The sequence below is a fragment of the Portunus trituberculatus genome, chromosome 18 (genome assembly GCF_017591435.1).
Source record: "Portunus trituberculatus isolate SZX2019 chromosome 18, ASM1759143v1, whole genome shotgun sequence".
NCBI classification, from domain to species: Eukaryota; Metazoa; Arthropoda; class Malacostraca; order Decapoda; family Portunidae; genus Portunus; species Portunus trituberculatus.
This window is the reverse complement of record NC_059272.1, coordinates 6,132,535-6,150,267: the sequence shown is the minus strand read 5'-3', so window position 1 is coordinate 6,150,267 and position 17,733 is coordinate 6,132,535. Positions and strand designations below refer to the sequence as shown.

The following is a 17,733-nucleotide window of genomic DNA, read 5'->3' as shown; positions in this document are numbered from 1 at the left end:
CGGGACATATTCCCTGACCCCAGTTTTGTATATTTCCAAAAATAAGTTATATTTCTCTTGAACCGTTAATGAGTTTTCCATCTCCTCCCAGTTTACGTTTTTAAAATAGTTCTTGAGATTCTTAATATCAGCGTTTCTGTAATTTAATCGGTCTCCTTTGTATGATTCATCTCTATCTTCCTTTCCTTCTTCTATATCCATTTCTAATATTACATGGTCACTCTTTCCCAATGGGCACTTGTATCTTATATCATCGTTAATTGGTATATCCCTTGTAAAAACTAGGTCTAATCTTGCCGGCTCATCATTTCCTCTGAATCTTGTGTTTTCCTTTACTCTTTGGACCATCAAATTATCTATCATTAGGTTCAGGAATCTATATTCCCAGGCATCTTCCCCCATACCACTTTCATAATTTTCCCAGTCTACTTCCTTACAGTTGAAATCTCCTACCAATATCACTTTTCTTCTTTCCTTAATGATTCTTGTAAGACTCCTTATTGTGTGTGTGTGTGTGTGTGTGTGTGTGTGTGTATTTACCTATTTGTATTTACCTATTTGTGTATTACAGGGCCCGAGCTAAGCTCTCTGTGTCCTGTCTCCTTGTCCATTCCTGTCATATCTCTCTTTCATCTGATTGACACACACCGTGTCAACGACATCACTGCTCAGTTTATTCCACTTATCAATGCTACGATGCGGGAAACTGTATTTTCTCGTGTCATTTAGACAGATGTCTCTTATTAGCTTTTTTCCATGTCCTCGATGCTGATTACTTGTGGTCACCTTTATCAACTCTGTCCAGTATGTCAATCTTGTTCACCAATTTATACATAGTTATCATGTCTCCTCTTGTTCTTCTCTCTTCTAATGTGGTCAGCCCCAGCTTCCTCAGTCTTTCCTCATAGTCTAACTCCCTGAGTCCTGGTACCATCCTTGTTGCCAGCCTCTGTACCCTTTCTACCTTCTTCACATTTTTCTTCATATGCGGTGACCAGACACAAGCTGCATATTCTAACTGGGGTCTTATTAAGGTACATAATATCTTCTTCATCATTCCTTCATCTAGGTAGTGGAATGCAAGGCCAATATTTTGAAGCATGTTATATGTTTTCCCAAAAATCTTGTTAATGTGTTTCTCCGGTGACAAAGTGTTTTGCACGGTTACTCCTAAGTCTTTCTCCTCATTGGTCTCTTTAATTTTCTCATCACCCAGCCTGTAATCCCAGTTTGGTCTGTATCTACTTCTTCCCATTTTCATAACATGGGTCTTGTCTATATTAAATTCCATCTGCCACTCCTTATTCCACTCATATAATTTATCAAGATCTTCCTGTAACTTGTTACAATCTTCCACATTCTTTACTCTCCTCATAATTTTAGTATCGTCAAACATGTTCATGTAACTGTCAATTCCTACTGGCATATCATTAACATAAATCAAAAACATGATGGGACCAAGCACTGACCCTTGTGGAACTCCACTGGTTACCTTCTTCCACTCGGACTTCCTTACACCACTGTTCTCATTTTTCTTCCCATTAAGTAATTTTCCATCCATTTTGCTAGTTTATCATTTACTCCTCAAATCTTATTTAGTTTCCACATCAGTCTATTGTGTGGTATTTATCAAAGGCCTTTCTCAAGTCCAGGTAGATAGCATCCACCCATCCCTCTCTATGTTGTGTGTGTATTTACCTAGTTGTATTTACCTAGTTGTAGTTTTACAGGGCCTGGGCTTTATGCTTGTGTGGTCCCGCCTCCATATCTACACTTATCCAATTTTTCTTTAAAACTATGTACACTCTTTGCTGACACCACTTCCTCACTCAAACTGTTTCAAGTCTCAACACATCTTTGCAGGAAACAAAATTTTTTAAGATCTCTCAGACATCGTCCCTTCCTTAGTTTCTTACTATGTGATCTTGTGCTTCTAAAGTCATATTTTTCTCTCAGGATCAGTTTCTCATTATCCACTTCATCCATTCCGTTAATCAATTTATAAACTTGTATCAGATCCCCTCTCTCTCTTCTCTGCGCCAAGGTTGGTAGATCCATTGCCTTTAGTCTCTCCTCATATGCCATCCCTTTGAATTCTGGAACCATTCTTGTAGCCATTTTTTGTAGTCTCTCTAATGTTCTTATGTGTTTCTTTTTATGGGGAGTCCACACAACTCCTGCATATTCCAATCTAGGTCTTATTTTAGTACTTATCAATTTCTTCATCATTTCCTTGTCCATATAGTGAAATGCCACTCCAATATTCCTTAGCAAATTATACGTCTCTCTGAAAATTCTATCAATATGGCTTACCGGTTGATTATTTTCTTCCATTTTCACTCCCAAGTCCTTTTTCTTTTTTACTTTTTCTAGTTCTACTCCATCTCCCATTTTATATGTTCCCACTGGTCGTCTTTCACTTTTTCCCTTTTCCATGACATGGCTTTTGTCCACATTGAATTCCATCTCCCATTTTTTGCTCCATTTCCAGATCTTGTTTAAGTCTTCCTGTAGTATTTCACAGTCCTCTTTTTGTTTAATGACTCTGCACAGTTTTGCATCGTCCACAAACAGATTTATGTAGCTGTTCACTCCCTCTGGCATGTCATTTATATATACGAGAAAAAGTATTGGTGCCAATACTGACCCCTGTTGCACTCCGCTGTCTACTGTTCTCCACTTTGACTTCATATATTTAACTATCGTCCTTATTTCTCTCCCCCTTAAGTAATTCTTCATCCATCTCAATGTGCTTCCTTTTAAACCACCCTTCTCCTCTAACTTCCATAGTAATCTTTCATGTGGCACTTTATCAAAAGCCTTTTTTAGATCTAAATAAATACAGTCAACCCATCCCTCTCTCTCTCTTGTACTTTATCGACTATTCTAGAGTAGAAACTCAATAAATTTGTCACACATGACCGACCTTTTCTAAAACCAAATTGGCTATTTGATAATATTTTGTAGTCTTCAAGAAACTCAATCCATTGCTTCTTTATTACTTTTTTCACACATCTTGCATATTACACTAGTTAGTGATACCGGTCTGTAATTTAAAGGTTCTTCCTTCCTTCCGCTCTTATATATGGGAACCACCTCAGCTCTTTCCCCCACTCCACTGGCACTGTTCCATTTTCTATTGAGCATTTTATGATGTTGTATATTGGACTTGCTAGTTCTTCCCTACATTCTTTCAGTATTCTGCCTGAGACTTCATCCGATCCCATTGCCTTTTCCTCATCCAATTCCGTCATCAACTTTTTTATTTCAAGCTTGGTTACTTTAATCTCTTTCATATAGACAGTCTCTCTCTATTACCCTGTGGTCTTTCAAATTTGGATTCCTTAGTAAAGACCTCATGAAATTTACTATTTAACAGTTCTGCCATACTTTTTGGATCTTCTACCATTCCGTTTTCTCCTTTTAACCTTTGTATTGTTTCTTTTTGTCTTATTTTTCCATTTATGAATCTGTAGAACAATTTTGGTTGTTCTTTGCATTTTTTGACAATGTCCTTTTCATAGTTTTTTTCTTCTTCCTTTCTCACCTTAGCATATTCATTTCTTGCTGTTTTGAAGTTTTCCCTATTTTCTGGATTTCTGTTTCTTCTCCATCTTTTCCATGCTCCATCTCATTTCTCCTTTGCCCTAGCACATTTTGCATTAAACCAATCTTTCTTTCCTTCTTCTTTAGGTGTATATTTCCGGAACATATTCCCCTGACCCCAGTTTTGTATATTTCCAAAAATAAGTTATATATCTCTTGAACCGTTAATGAGTTTTCCATCTCCTCCCAGTTTACGTTTTTAAAATAGTTCTTGAGATTCTCAACATCAGCCTTTCTGTAATTTAATCGGTCTCCTTTGTATGATTCATCTCTATCTTCCTTTCCTTCTTCTATATCCATTTCTAATATTACATGGTCACTCTTTCCCAATGGGCACTTGTATTTTATATCATTGTTAATTGGTATATCCCTTGTAAAAACTAGGTCTAATCTTGCCGGCTCATCGTTTCATCTGAATCTTGTGTTTTCCTTTACTCTTTGGACCATCAAATTATCTATCATTAAGTTCAGGAATCTATCTCTCCAGGCATCTTCCCCCATACCACTTTCATAATTTTCCCAGTCTACCTCCTTACAGTTGAAATCTCCTACCAATATCACTTTTCTCCTTTCCTTAATGATTCTTGTAAGACTCCTTATATTGTCATCTATCATGTCTCTATATTCTTGGTTAGTCCATGAGTTTGTTTTTGGTGGCACATATGTTCCAATGATTGTTAACTCCTTTTTGTTAATATGCATCTTAACATACAGTATTTCTGATTTTCCTTCCCCAAGCTCCACTTGATTACCACTATCTCCTTCCTTAACATCATCATGACTCCTCCTCCTCCTTTACACACTCTGTCTCTCCTCCATATATTATACCTTTTATCTATGTCTATTTTTATTGCCTCATTTAACTTTGTTTCCACCAGGCATACAATATCTGGTTCTTCTTTCTTTATGTAATCTCTTAATTTTAATTTATTAGATAAAATCCCATCTATGTTTGTATACATCTTTTTTAATCTCTTGTTTTTATCATTTTTAGTTAAACTTGCTCCATTTTTTTCTCTTCTTTCTCTTTTATATACCATTTCCTTATCCTGTCTCCTATAATTCTCCAAAAAAATGCCTTCTTCTCCTCCTCTGACGTTTCATTATTTTATCTCCTGCTTCTGCCACCAGTTCATTGTGTCTCTTCCTTTCCTCCTCGTTTCTATTTTTCTTTATATATATATATATATATATATATATATATATATATATATATATATATATATATATATATATATATATATATATATATATATATATATCTTGCAACCTTCTGTTTCTCTGAATTTTGTTTTTCTATATAGTACTTCTGCTGCTGCTTGTGATTTTAGTAATATCTTAATTGGTCTCACTGTTCCTTCTTGATATGGTCCCATTCTATGGATTTCTTCTACTTCCTCTTCTAAGTTCTGTCTATCCTCGTCATTCAGATGTTTTAGTAGGTCTTTTACTGATTTCATTTCGTCTTTTTCCCTTCTTGGTCTATATTTAACATTTTTTTCTTTCAGTCCAAAAGTAATTACACTCTTCTTTTTTTCTGCAATTTCTCTTACTAAATTTTCTTTTTTCTTGAGGACTCCTATTATTTTGCTAGTCATATTTTCATCTCTTTCTTTTAACTATTCTTGAAATACTTTTTGAAATGATTCCTTGTCTTTCTTATCTTGGATTCTCCAAGCTTGTACTTCTTTTTTAATCACGTCTTGTACTCTTTCTTCTTCTTCGTTAACTAGATCTTTTAGCTTCTGTTTTTCTTTCTTGGCTTTACCGAGTCCTTCTTCCATCAATTTGTTGTAGTTCGCTATTTGGACTTTTAATTCTTCATTTTCGGTTCTTAGCCTAGTTTCGTTTTCTTCCAATCTTTTTATCCTTTCTTTCAATTTCTGGAGCTCTTTATCCTGTTCTTCATTCTCTTTCATTCCCATACTTTCCTTTATCAATTTATCTAATTTACATTCGATAGTCAAGACTATCAAAAAGTGAAGTTTGTGCCGTATCAAAGCCTTCAAATTCTCTTTCTCCCTCACCAACATTGTCATCATTAGCTTTCATTCTTTCCTTGTCACATACCTGCATTTAGATGGAATCTCTTTCTCACTCATTATTATTTAACACTGTATTCATGAAAAAAAAAAATGAGTCCTCACTTTTCGCCCAGGCCACTGTAAACCCAAACAAAGGTAGTGAAGATCAGCTGATTCTCGGGAGCGATGGTATTGCGTGCTTCCTCTACAGCGTCTGTGTGTATTTACCTAGTATTTACCTAGTTGTTGTTTTACAGGGCCTGGGCTTTTTGCTCGTGTGGCCCCGTCTCCATATCTACACTTATCCAATCTTACTTTAAAAGTGTGCACACTCGTTGCAGACACTACTTCTTCATCTAAACTGTTCCACGTCTCAATACATCTCTGCGGGAAACTATATTTTTTAATATCTCTTAGACATCTTCCCTTTCTCAGCTTTTTAGTATGCGATCTTGTGCTTCGGATGTCATATTCTTCTCTCAAGATCAGTTTCTCATTATCCACTTGATCCATTCCGTTGATCAATTTATAGACTTGTATCAGGTCTCCTCTCTCCCTTCTTTGTTCCAAGGTTGGTAGATCCATAGCCTTTAGTCTCTTCTCATATGTCATCCCTTCAAGTTCTGGGACCATTCTTGTAGCCATTTTTTGTAGCCTCTCCAATTTTCTTATGTGTTTCTTTTTATGAGGGGTCCACACTACTCCTGCATATTCCAATCTAGGTCTTATTATAGTATTTATCAATTTCTTCATCATTTCTTTGTCTATGTAGTGAAATACTACTCCAATATTCCTCAGCAAATTATATGTTTCTCTAAAAATTCTATCAATATGGCTTACTGGTTGATTGATTTCTTCCATCGTCACTCCTAAGTCGTTTTCCTTTTTGACTTTCTCCAGTTCTACACCATCTCTTATCTTATAGATTCCCACAGGTCGTCTTTCACTCTTTCCCATTTCCATGACATGGCTTTTGTTCACATTGAATTCCATTTCCCACTTCTTACTCCATTCCCAGATCTTATTTAGGTCTTCTTGCAGTATTTCACAATCCTCCTTTTGCTTTATAACTCTGCACAGTTTCGTATCATCCGCAAACAAATTTATGTACCTGTGTGTATTTACCTAGTTGTATTTACCTAGTTGTAGTTTTACAGTGCCTGGGCTTTATGCTCGTGTGGTCCCGTCTCCATATCTACACTTATCCAATTTTTCTTTAAAACTATGTACACTCTTTGCTGATACCACTTCCTCACTCAAACTGTTCCAAGTCTCAACACATCTTTGCGGGAAACTAAATTTTTTAACATCTCTCAGACTTCGTCCCTTCCTTAGTTTCTTACTATGCGATCTTGTGCTTCTAAATTCATATTCTTCTCTCAGGATCAGTTACTCATTATCCACTTCATCCATTCCGTTAATCAATTTATAAACTTGTATCAGATCCCCTCTCTCTCTTCTCTGCTCCAAGGTTGGTAGATCCATTGCCTTTAGTCTCTCCTCATATGCCATCCCTTTAAATTCTGGAACCATTCTTGTAGCCATTTTTTGTAGTCTCTCTAATTTTCTTATGTGTTTCTTTTTATGGGGAGTCCACACAACTCCTGCATATTCCAATCTAGGTCTTATTTTAGTACTTATCAATTTCTTCATCATTTCCTTGTCCATATAGTGAAATGCTACTCCAATATTCCTTAGCAAATTATACGTCTCTCTGAAAATTCTATCAGTATGGCTAACCGGTTGATTATTTTCTTCCATTGTCACTCCCAAGACCTTTTCCTTTTTTACTTTTTCTAGTTCTACTCCATCTCCCATCTTATAGATTCCCACTGGTCGTCTTTCACTTTTTCCCATTTCCATGACATGGCTTTTGTCCACATTGAATTCCATCTCCCATTTTTTGCTCCATTTCCAGATCTTGTTTAAGTCTTCCTGTAGTATTTCACAATCCTCTTTTTGTTTAATGACTCTGCACAGTTTCGCATCGTCCATAAACAGATTTATGTAGCTGTTCACTCCCTCTGGCATGTCATTTATATATACGAGAAAAAGTATTGGTGCCAATACTGACCCTGTGGCACTCCGCTGTCTACTGTTCTCCACTTGGACTTCATATCTTTAACTATCGTCCTTATTTCTCTCCCCCTTAAGTAATTCTTCATCCATCTCAATGTGCTTCCTTTTAAACCACCCTTCTCCTCTAACTTCCATAGTAATCTTTCATGTGGCACTTTATCAAAAGCCTTTTTTAGATCTAAATAAATACAGTCAACCCATACCTCTCTCTCTTGTACTTTATCAACTATTCTAGAGTAGAAACTCAATAAATTTGTCACACATGACCGACCTTTTCTAAAACCAAATTGGCTATTTGATAATATTTTGTTGTCTTCAAGAAACTCGATCCATTGCTTCTTTATTACTTTTTCTCACATCTTGCATATTACACTAGTTAGTGATACCGGCCTGTAATTTAAAGGTTCTTCCTTCCTTCCGCTCTTATATATGGGAACCACCTCTCCTCTTTTCCACTCCACTGGCACTGTTCCATTTTCTATTGAGCATTTTATGATGTTGTATATTGGACTTGCTAGTTCTTCCCTACATTCTTTCAGTATTCTGCCTGAGACTTCATCCGGTCCCATTGCCTTTTCCTCATCCAATTCCGTCATCAACTTTTTTTATTTCAAGCTTGGTTACTTTAATCTCTTTCATATAGACAGTCTCTCTATTACCCTGTGGTCTTTCAAATTTGGATTCCTTAGTAAAGACCTCATGAAATTTACTATTTAACAGTTCTGCCATACTTTTTTGGGTCTTCCACCATTCCATTTTCTCCTTTTAACCTTTCTATTGTTTCTTTTTGTCTTATTTTTCCATTTATGAATATGTAGAACAATTTTGGTTGTTCCTTACATTTCTCGACAATGTCCTTTTCATAGTTCTTTTCTTCTTCCTTTCTCACCTTAGCATATTTATTTCTTGCTGTTTTGAAGTTTTCCTTATTTTCTGGATTTCTGTTTCTTCTCCACCTTTTCCATGCTCCATCTCGTTTCTCCTTTGCCCTAGCACATCTTGCATTAAACCAATCTTTCTTTCCTTCTTCTTTAGGTCTATATTTGAACATATTCCCTGACCCCAGTTTTGTATATTTCTAAAAATAAGTTATATTTCTCTTGAACCGTTAATGAGTTTTCCATCTCCTCCCAGTTTACGTTTTAAAATAGTTCTTGAGATTCTCAATATCAGCCTTTCTGTAATTTAATCGGTCTCCTTTGTATGATTCATCTCTATCTTCCTTTCCTTCTTCTATATCCATCTCTAATATTACATGGTCACTCTTTCCCAATGGGCACTTGTATCTTATATCATCGTTAATTGGTATATCCCTTGTAAAAACTAGGTCTAATCTTGCCGGCTCATCGTTTCCTCTGAATCTTGTGTTTTCCTTTACTCTTTGGACCATCAAATTATCTATCATTAGGTTCAGGAATCTATCTCCCCAGGCATCTTCCCCCATACCACTTTCATAATTTTCCCAGTCTACCTCCTTACAGTTGAAATCTCCTATCAATATCACTTTTCTCCTTTCCTTAATGATTCTTGTAAGACTCTTTATTGTGTCATCTATCATGTCTCTATATTCTTGGTTAGTCCATGAGTTTGTTTTTGGTGGCACATATGTTCCAATGATTGTTAACTTCTTTTTCTTAATATGCATCTTAACATACAGTATTTCTGATTTTCCTTCCCCAAACTCCACTTGATGATTGTTATCTTCTTTTTGTTAATATGCATCTTAACATACAGTATTTCTGATTTTCCTTCCCCAAACTCCACTTGATTTACCACTATCTCCTTCCTTAACATCATCATGACTCCTCCTCCTCCTTTACCCACTCTGTCTCTCCTCCATATATTATACCTTTTATCTATGTCTATTTTTATTGCCTCATTTAACTTTGCTTCCACCAGGCATACAATATCTGGTTCTTCTTTCTTTATGTAATCTCTTAATTCTAATTTACTAGATAAAATCCATCTATGTTTGTATACATCATTTTTAATCTCTTGTTCTTATCATTTTTAGTTAAACTTGCTCCATTCTTTTCTCTTCTTTCTCTTTTATATACCATTTCCTTATCCTGTCTCCTATAATTCTCCAAAAAAATGCCTTCTTCTCCTCCTCTGACGTTTCATTATTTTATCTCCTGCTTCTGCCACCAGTTCATTGTGTCTCTTCCTTTCCTCCTCGTTTCTATTTTTCTTTATATACATATATCTTTGCAACCTTCTGTTTCTCTGAGTTTCGTTTTTCTATATAGTACTTCTTCTGCTGCTGCTTGTCATTTTAGTAATGTGTGTGTGTGTGTGTGTGTGTGTGTATTTACCTAGTTGTATTTACCTAGTTGTAGTTTTACAGGGCCTGGGCTTTATGCTCGTGTGGCCCCGTCTCCATATCTACACTTATCCAATCTTACTTTAAAAGTGTGCACACTCGTTGCAGACACTACTTCTTCATCTAAACTGTTCCACGTCTCAATACATCTCTGCGGGAAACTATATTTTTAATATCTCTCAGACATCTTCCTTTCTCAGCTTTTTACTATGCGATCTTGTGCTTGGTGTCATATTCTTCTCTCAGGATCAGTTTCTCATTATCCACTTGGTCCATTCCGTTGATCAATTTATAGACTTGTATCAGGTCTCCTCTCTCTTTCTTTGTTCCAAGGTTGGTAGATCCATAGCCTTTAGTCTCTCCTCATATGTCATCCCTTCAAGTTCTGGGACCATTCTTGTAGCCATTTTTTGTAGCCTCTCCAATTTCCTTATGTGTTTCTTTTTATGAGGGGTCCACACTACTCCTGCATATTCCAATCTGGGTCTTATTATAGTATTTATCAATTTCTTCATCATTTCTTTGTCCATGTAGTGAAATGCTACTCCAATATTCCTCAGCAAATTATATGTTTCTCTAAAATTCTATCAATATGGCTTACTGGTTGATTGTTTTCTTCCATCGTCACTCTTAAGTCCTTTTCCTTTTGAACTTTCTCCAGTTCTACTCCATCTCCCATCTTATAGATTCCCACAGGTCGTCTTTCACTCTTTCCCATTTCCATGACATGGCTTTTGTTCACATTAAATTCCATTTCCCACTTCTTACTCCATTCCCAGATCTTATTTAGGTCTTCTTGCAGTATTTCACAATCCTCCTTTTGCTTTATAACTCTGCACAGTTTCGTATCATCTGCAAACAGATTTATGTAGCTGTTCTCTCCTTCTGGCATGTCGTTAATATAAATTAGGAAAAGTATTGGTGCCAATACTGACCCCTGTGGCACTCTGCTTTCTACTGCTCTCCACTTGGACTTCATATCTTTAACTACCGTCCTTATTTCTCTCCCCCTCAAATAATTTTCTATCCATCTCAATGTGCTTCCTTTTAAGCCACCCTTCTCCTCTAACTTCCACAGTAATCTTGCATGTGGCACTTTGTCAAACGCCTTTTTTAAATCCAAATAGATGCAGTCAACCCATCCCTCTCTCTCTTGTACTCTATCAACTATTCTAGAATAGAAACTCAATAAATTAGTTACACAAGACCGTCCTTTTCTAAAACCAAATTGGCTATTTGATATTAATTTGTTGTCTTCAAGGAACTCGATCCATTGTTTCTTTATTATTCTTTCACACATCTTGCATATTACACTAGTTAGTGATACCGGTCTGTAATTTAAAGGTTCTTCTTTCCTTCTGCTCTTATATATGGGAACCACCTCAGCTCTTTTCCATTCTACTGGCACTGTTCCATTTTCTATTGAGCATTTTATGATGTTGTATATAGGACTTGCTAGTTCTTCCCTACATTCTTTCAGTATTCTGCCTGAGACTTCATCCAGTCCCATTGCCTTCTCTTCATCCAGTTCCTTCATTAACTCTTTTATTTCAAGCTTGGTTACTTTAATCTCTTTCATATAGATTGTCTCTCTATTACCCTGTGGCCTCTCAAATTTGGATTCTTTAGTAAAGACCTCCTGGAATTTTTATTTAATAGTTCTGCCATACTTTTGGGTCTTCCACCATCCCGTTCTCTCCTTTTAACCTTTCTATTGTTTCTTTTTGCCTAATTTTTCCATTTATGAATCTATAGAACAATTTTGGTTGCTCCTTACATTTTTCGACAATATCTTTTTCAAGTTCTTTTCCTCTTCCTTCCTCACCTTAACATATTCATTTCTCGCTGCCTTGAAGTTTTCCTTGTTTGTTGGATTCTATTTCTCCTCCACCTTTTCCATGCTCCATCTCTTTTCTCCTTTGCCTTGCACACCTTGCATTAAACCAATCTTTCTTTCCTTCTTCTTTTGGTCTATATTTTGGGACATATTCCCTGACTCCTGTTTTGTATATTTCCAAAAATAATTTATATTTGTCTTGCATTGTCTCTGAGTTTTCCATCTCCTCCCAGTCTACGTTTTTAAAATAGTTCTTGAGATTCTCAATATCAGCCTTTCTGTAATTTAATCGGTCTCTTTTGTATGAATCATCTCTCTCTTCCTTTCCTTCTTCTATATATATTTCTAATATTGCATGGTCACTCTTTCCCAATGGGCACTTATATCTTATATCATCATTCATTTGTATACCCCTTGTAAAAACTAGGTCCAATCTCGCCGGCTCGTCGTTTCCTCTGAATCTTGTGCATTCCTTTACTCTGTGGTCCATCATATTGTCTATCATTAGGTTCAAGAATCTTTCTCCCCAGGCTTCTTCCCCCATACCACTTTCATAATTTTCCCAGTCCACTTCTTTACAGTTGAAATCTCCTACTAATATCACTTTTTTCCTTTCTTGAACGATTCTCGTTAGACTCCTTATTATCTATCATGTCTTTATATTCTTGATTCGTCCATGAATTTGTTTTTGGTGGCACATATGTTACAATGATTGTTAACTCTTTTTTATTAATATGCATCTTAATATACAATACTTCTGCTTTTCCTTCCCCACATTCCACTTGGTTGATCACTATCTCCTTCCTTAACATTATCATGACTCCTTCTCCTTTACCCACTCTGTCTCTTCTCCATACATCATACCTATTATCCAAATCTATTATGATTGCCTCATTTAGTTTTGTTTCAGCCAAGCATACAATATCTGGATTTTCTTTCCTTATGTAATCTCTTAATTCTAATTTACTTGATAAAACCCCGTCTGTGTTCGTATACATCATTTTTAGTCTTTTGCCTTCATCATTTTTAGTTAAACTTGTTCCACTTTTTTCTCTTCCTTCTCGTTTATATACCATTTCCTTATCCTGTCTCCTAGAATTCTCCAAAAAAAAATGCCTTCTTCTCCTCTTCTGACCTTTCATTATTCTTTTCCCTTACTGCTGCTGCCAGTTCATTGTATCTCTTCCTTTCTTCCTCATTTCTATTTTTCTTTATATAGATATCCTTGCATCCTTCTGTTTCTCTAAGTTTTGTTGTTCTATATAATATTTCTTCTGTTGCTGCTTGTGATTTTAGTAATATTTTAATTGGTCTCGTTTTCCTTCTTGATATGGTCCCATTCTGTTTATTTCTTCTACTTCCTCTTCCAAGTTCTGCCTATCTTCGTCATTAAGATTCTTCAGTAGGTCTTTGACTGATTTCATTTCTTCTTTATCTCTTTTTGGTCTATATTTTATATTTTTTTCTTTTATTCCAAATACGACTACACTCTTCTTTTTTTCTGCAATTTCTCTAACTAGATTTTCTTTTGTCTTGAGGACTCCTATCATTTTGTTTGTCATATTTTCTTCTTTTTCTTTAAGTTGTTCTTGAATCACCTCCTGAAAATTGGCCTTATCTTTCTTATCTTGGACTCTCCATGCTTGTACTTCTTTTTTAATCACGTTCTGTACTCTTTCCTCTTCCTTGTTTACTAGATCTTTCAGCTTGTCCTTTTCTTTCTCGGCTTTACCGAGTCCTTCTTCCATCTGCTTCTTGTAGTTAGCTACTTCCTTTTCTAGTTCTTCGTTTTCCGCTCTTAGCCTAGCTTCATTTTCTTCCTCTTTTCTTATCCTTTCTCTCAGTCTTATAAAGTCCATTTCCTGTTCTTTATTCTCTTTCATTTCCATCTTCTCCTTTATCAGTTTATCTAGTTTACTTTCAATATTTGACACTCTCTTAAGTAGTGAAGTTGTCGTCGTATCGAACCCTTCGAATACGCGTTCTCCATCACCGACATGGTCATCATCAGCCCCTTCTCTTTTCTCATGTCTGCATTTGGATGGAATATCTTTTTCACTCATTATTCCTTACTAATTGACTTCATGAAGAGAGAGAGAGAAAAAAAAAAAAAAAAAAGAGTCCACACTACCTGCCCAGGTCACTGTAAATACTATACAACAGGTGTAGTGAAGATCAGCTGATTGTCGGAACTGCGCCAGTGCGTCCGCTCTCAACCGTGTCTCTCGAAGTGTGTGTGTGTGTGTGTTTGTGTGTGCAAAGGGGGATGGGGAATTCGTATACGGACATTCGCGTTTGTCAGACCAACTTTCCTCCTAATCGTCCAGGTTAGCGACAGTCATCAGTAATATAACAGTCAATTTACATCGTATATAACAAAAATGAGGATAGATTGACTGTTGATTCTAATGGCCTTGGTCTTGTCAATGTTTTTAGTATCAAGCTACACTATGTAATTATTCTCTCTCTCTCTCTCTCTCTCTCTCTCTCTCTCTCTCTCTCTCTCTCTCTCTCTCTCTCTCTCTCTCTCTCTCTCTCTCTCTCTCTCTCTCTCTCTCTCTCTCTCTCTCTCTCTCTCTCTCTCTCTCTCTCTCTCTCTCTCTCTCTCTCTCTCTCTCTCTCTCTCTCTCTCTCTCTCTCTCTCTCTCTCTCTCTCTCTCTCTCTCTCTCTCTCTCTCATACTTGTCCTCCCAGAAGTTGATGTCCAGCCTTAAAGCCCTCTCATAGCTAACCAGTAAATTAATTTTACAGTATTTCATGTCACTCCTTTTTAGGGAATTATGTGAGTATTATGTTTATTTTAGAATATGAATGAATTCATTAATTAGTTTATTTACATTTTTTGATTTATTGATATAATTAAAGATTTTTAAAAAATTCTTTCAGATTGGAGTGGAAATGAAAATTCTTCAAAGCCTGGTATGGGTGGGGACCCTCTCTCTGTGTGTCACCCTCTGTTTCACCGTCATCCTGGTAAGCCATAATAATCTTTCTCCATTTCCCATATCTGTAAGTGCTTGCAAGACAAAAATTTTCTTTTCCAAAGATAGCTAATGGAAAGATGTAAATCACTTGTCAATTGAGTGTAAGGAGTCATGCCTGGTTGTGATGGGTATTAAAAAAAATTTTTTTTGAAGGTGAAGCTGTAGTGTTTCTTTTCCCATTCTTTAAACAGTTAATGATCCATTACATTATATTGAAATGAGAGAATGTATAATAACTGTTTTATACTCTTTATTTATTCTAAAAGCTGCTTTTAGAAGTTGCTTGGTTTAGTTTTTAATGCAGTGGTCCCTTGATTGTTCATTCTTCCATTTTCTGGATAATGAAGAACCTGGAAAATGAAGAAAAAGTAAAATTTGCATAAACAAACAATTCCATTTTATCTTCGTACATACATACAATCTTCTTGATGTTGAATAAGCTGATAGATTTATATTACTTATGCTTGTTTTTTTTTTTTTATATATAGCACAATTATGTTAATGTAAATGCACATGATATATATATTATATATATATATATATATATATATATATATATATATATATATATATATATATATATATATATATATATATATATATATATATATATATATATATATATATATATATATATATATATATATATATATATATATATATATATATATATATATATATATATATATATATATATATATATATATATATATATATATATATATACAGTAAAGTCTCGGGTTACGTTGGTCTCGAGTTACGTCAAACTCGTAGTTACGTCAGTCCACTATAAGGCAATTTATTGTTATTGTTGGTGGTTACCCGTCACACCGCTCGCCTCACACTTGAATACAATAACACCCAGCCTCAGTTCCACCACACTGTCGCCCCTGGCAAGAGTGTTATCCTATTTCTGCGTTTACTGACTCAAGTTCTTAGTATCTTGCTCAATGGCACCAAAGAGAAAACTGCTTAGTGACAGCAGTGATGCTAAGAAAAGGAAAACCATTACGCTACAAGAAAAAGAGGACGTAATTAAAGACATGAGAAGGGAGGCAGCAGCTGTGTGTGAGGGAGTGAAGAAGAAAATGGGAAGCCCGTTACCATGACAACGGGGAGGTTGATGACCTTGAGGGTCTGCGCACCCATCACAACAATAACAACTCTGGAGCCTTCGCTTGGGCCACACGACACTTGGAGCTCACTTGCACCATCTGCGTCTGTCTGCTGATCCCTATTGCCCTTTCCTATTGCATTTCCTGCCCGACTGCCCACGCTTCTACTCCTACCGCACTGCACTACGCTCCCAGCTGTCTGTCCTGGGCGTCACAACATTCGATCTGCCCACCCTCCTGGCGGCCTCAGGGCCACCCCTCTCGGGAACCTGCAGTCCTTCACGTTCGTGGCCCTAATCAACAACAAAAACAAACTTGTGTTTCATATTCCTATATATTTGTAAATAATATAACAATATAACCTTTAACTTACCTGAATGACCATAAACAATGATTGGTTGAAAACTCGATAATATGCTTTGAAATGTACGGAAACTCGAGTTACGTACAAAATCAGCTTACGTCATGTTTCAGGAACATAACTCTGACGTAAACCGAGACATTACTGTATATATACAGTAAAACCTTAGCTCAAGACCATAATTCGTTCCTAAATCCAGTTTGTCACCCGATTTGTTCGTCCCCTGAATAAATTTTTCCCATGAGAACGTATTGAAATAATATTAATCCGTTCCAGACCCCGCAAAAAATCATACTTTTGTCCATAAAACCCATTCAAAATAGACCTTTAATGTATGCATGACATGAACGAAGTATTTATAGAAAGCCTAAATTGTTTTATTTCCTAAATGCTATCAAAATGATAATAAAATGAATAAAAAAGAAAAGGTTATTTACTTGAGAGACTGGACGTTGATGGCATGATGGAATGGAAGAGAGGAGGATGGGGAGGAAGACAGACAAGATCCGAGAAGACAGTCATGAGAGAGGACTTTGGATGTGCGCAGTGTGCCAGAGCTACACAACAGCTGTGTAGCGTCACAAGTCAGTGCTGCTATGTGGGGCCCCGTTATAATGAACATCGGTGTGGGAAACATGAAAAGATTGCTAGTCTTTGTCTCTGCCTTTGGAAGACCCTTGCCTGCTGGGGATTGAATTCCTCATGCGTGTGGGAGCAAGTTTGGACTTCCAAGAAGGGAAGTTAAAGGTACGTGGCCAGGAAGTTCCTTTGATCCTCGGAGGTGATGCTCAGTGTGAGAGGAGCGGGCAGTAAGGCGGTGTTCCTTGCCAGGCGAGCGAGGAAACAGCTGCGATGGATGTGCCACAATCTGCAGTACCTGGACATGGCCAGGATGATGATGACAGCAACGCTGAGAGCCACCAGAGCAGCGAGGATAACGCTGAGGAAGCTACAGTAGAGCGCGCCGGTAACATCACCATGTCCAGGAAAAACAGGAGAAAATCGTGGTGGCACGGAGATTGTGTTATGTAATATTTTTCGTATATTCCTGTTTCTATTTTCTCTTGTGGTTATGTTTTGTTTTGTTGTTGTGTGATAGCCAGGTTGGCTATCACGCAAACAGTTTGCTTGCTGGCGAGCCGGCGAGCCGTTTAACTGCGTTCATCCCCTCCGTCGATATATTGACCAATTTTTTGGTCGTCTCCTGAATTGTTCGTTCCTAGAGATGTTCATCAAGCAAGGTTTTACTATACAGTAAGGTCCCGAGTTACGTCAGAGTTACGTTCCTGAAACATGACGTAAGTCAATTTTGTACGTAACTCGAGTTTTTGTACTTTCAAAGCATATTATTGAGTTTTCAACCAATAATTTTTTATGGCTATTCAGGTAAGTAAAAGGTTATAT

General features: G+C 36.5%; 1 protein-coding gene across 2 annotated transcripts in view; it reads left to right on the top strand.

Moving 5' to 3' along the window:
* LOC123505621 (protein sel-1 homolog 1-like) overlaps positions 1 to 17,733 on the top strand; it is a 217,401-nt gene that overhangs the window by 12,475 nt on the left and 187,193 nt on the right. For both annotated transcript variants that reach the window (XM_045257157.1, XM_045257156.1), the window contains exon 2: positions 14,756 to 14,842. In XM_045257157.1, coding sequence (XP_045113092.1) covers positions 14,791 to 14,842 — 52 coding nt within the window. In that variant the 5' untranslated portion in view covers positions 14,756 to 14,790. The remainder of the gene's footprint in view (positions 1 to 14,755; positions 14,843 to 17,733) is intronic.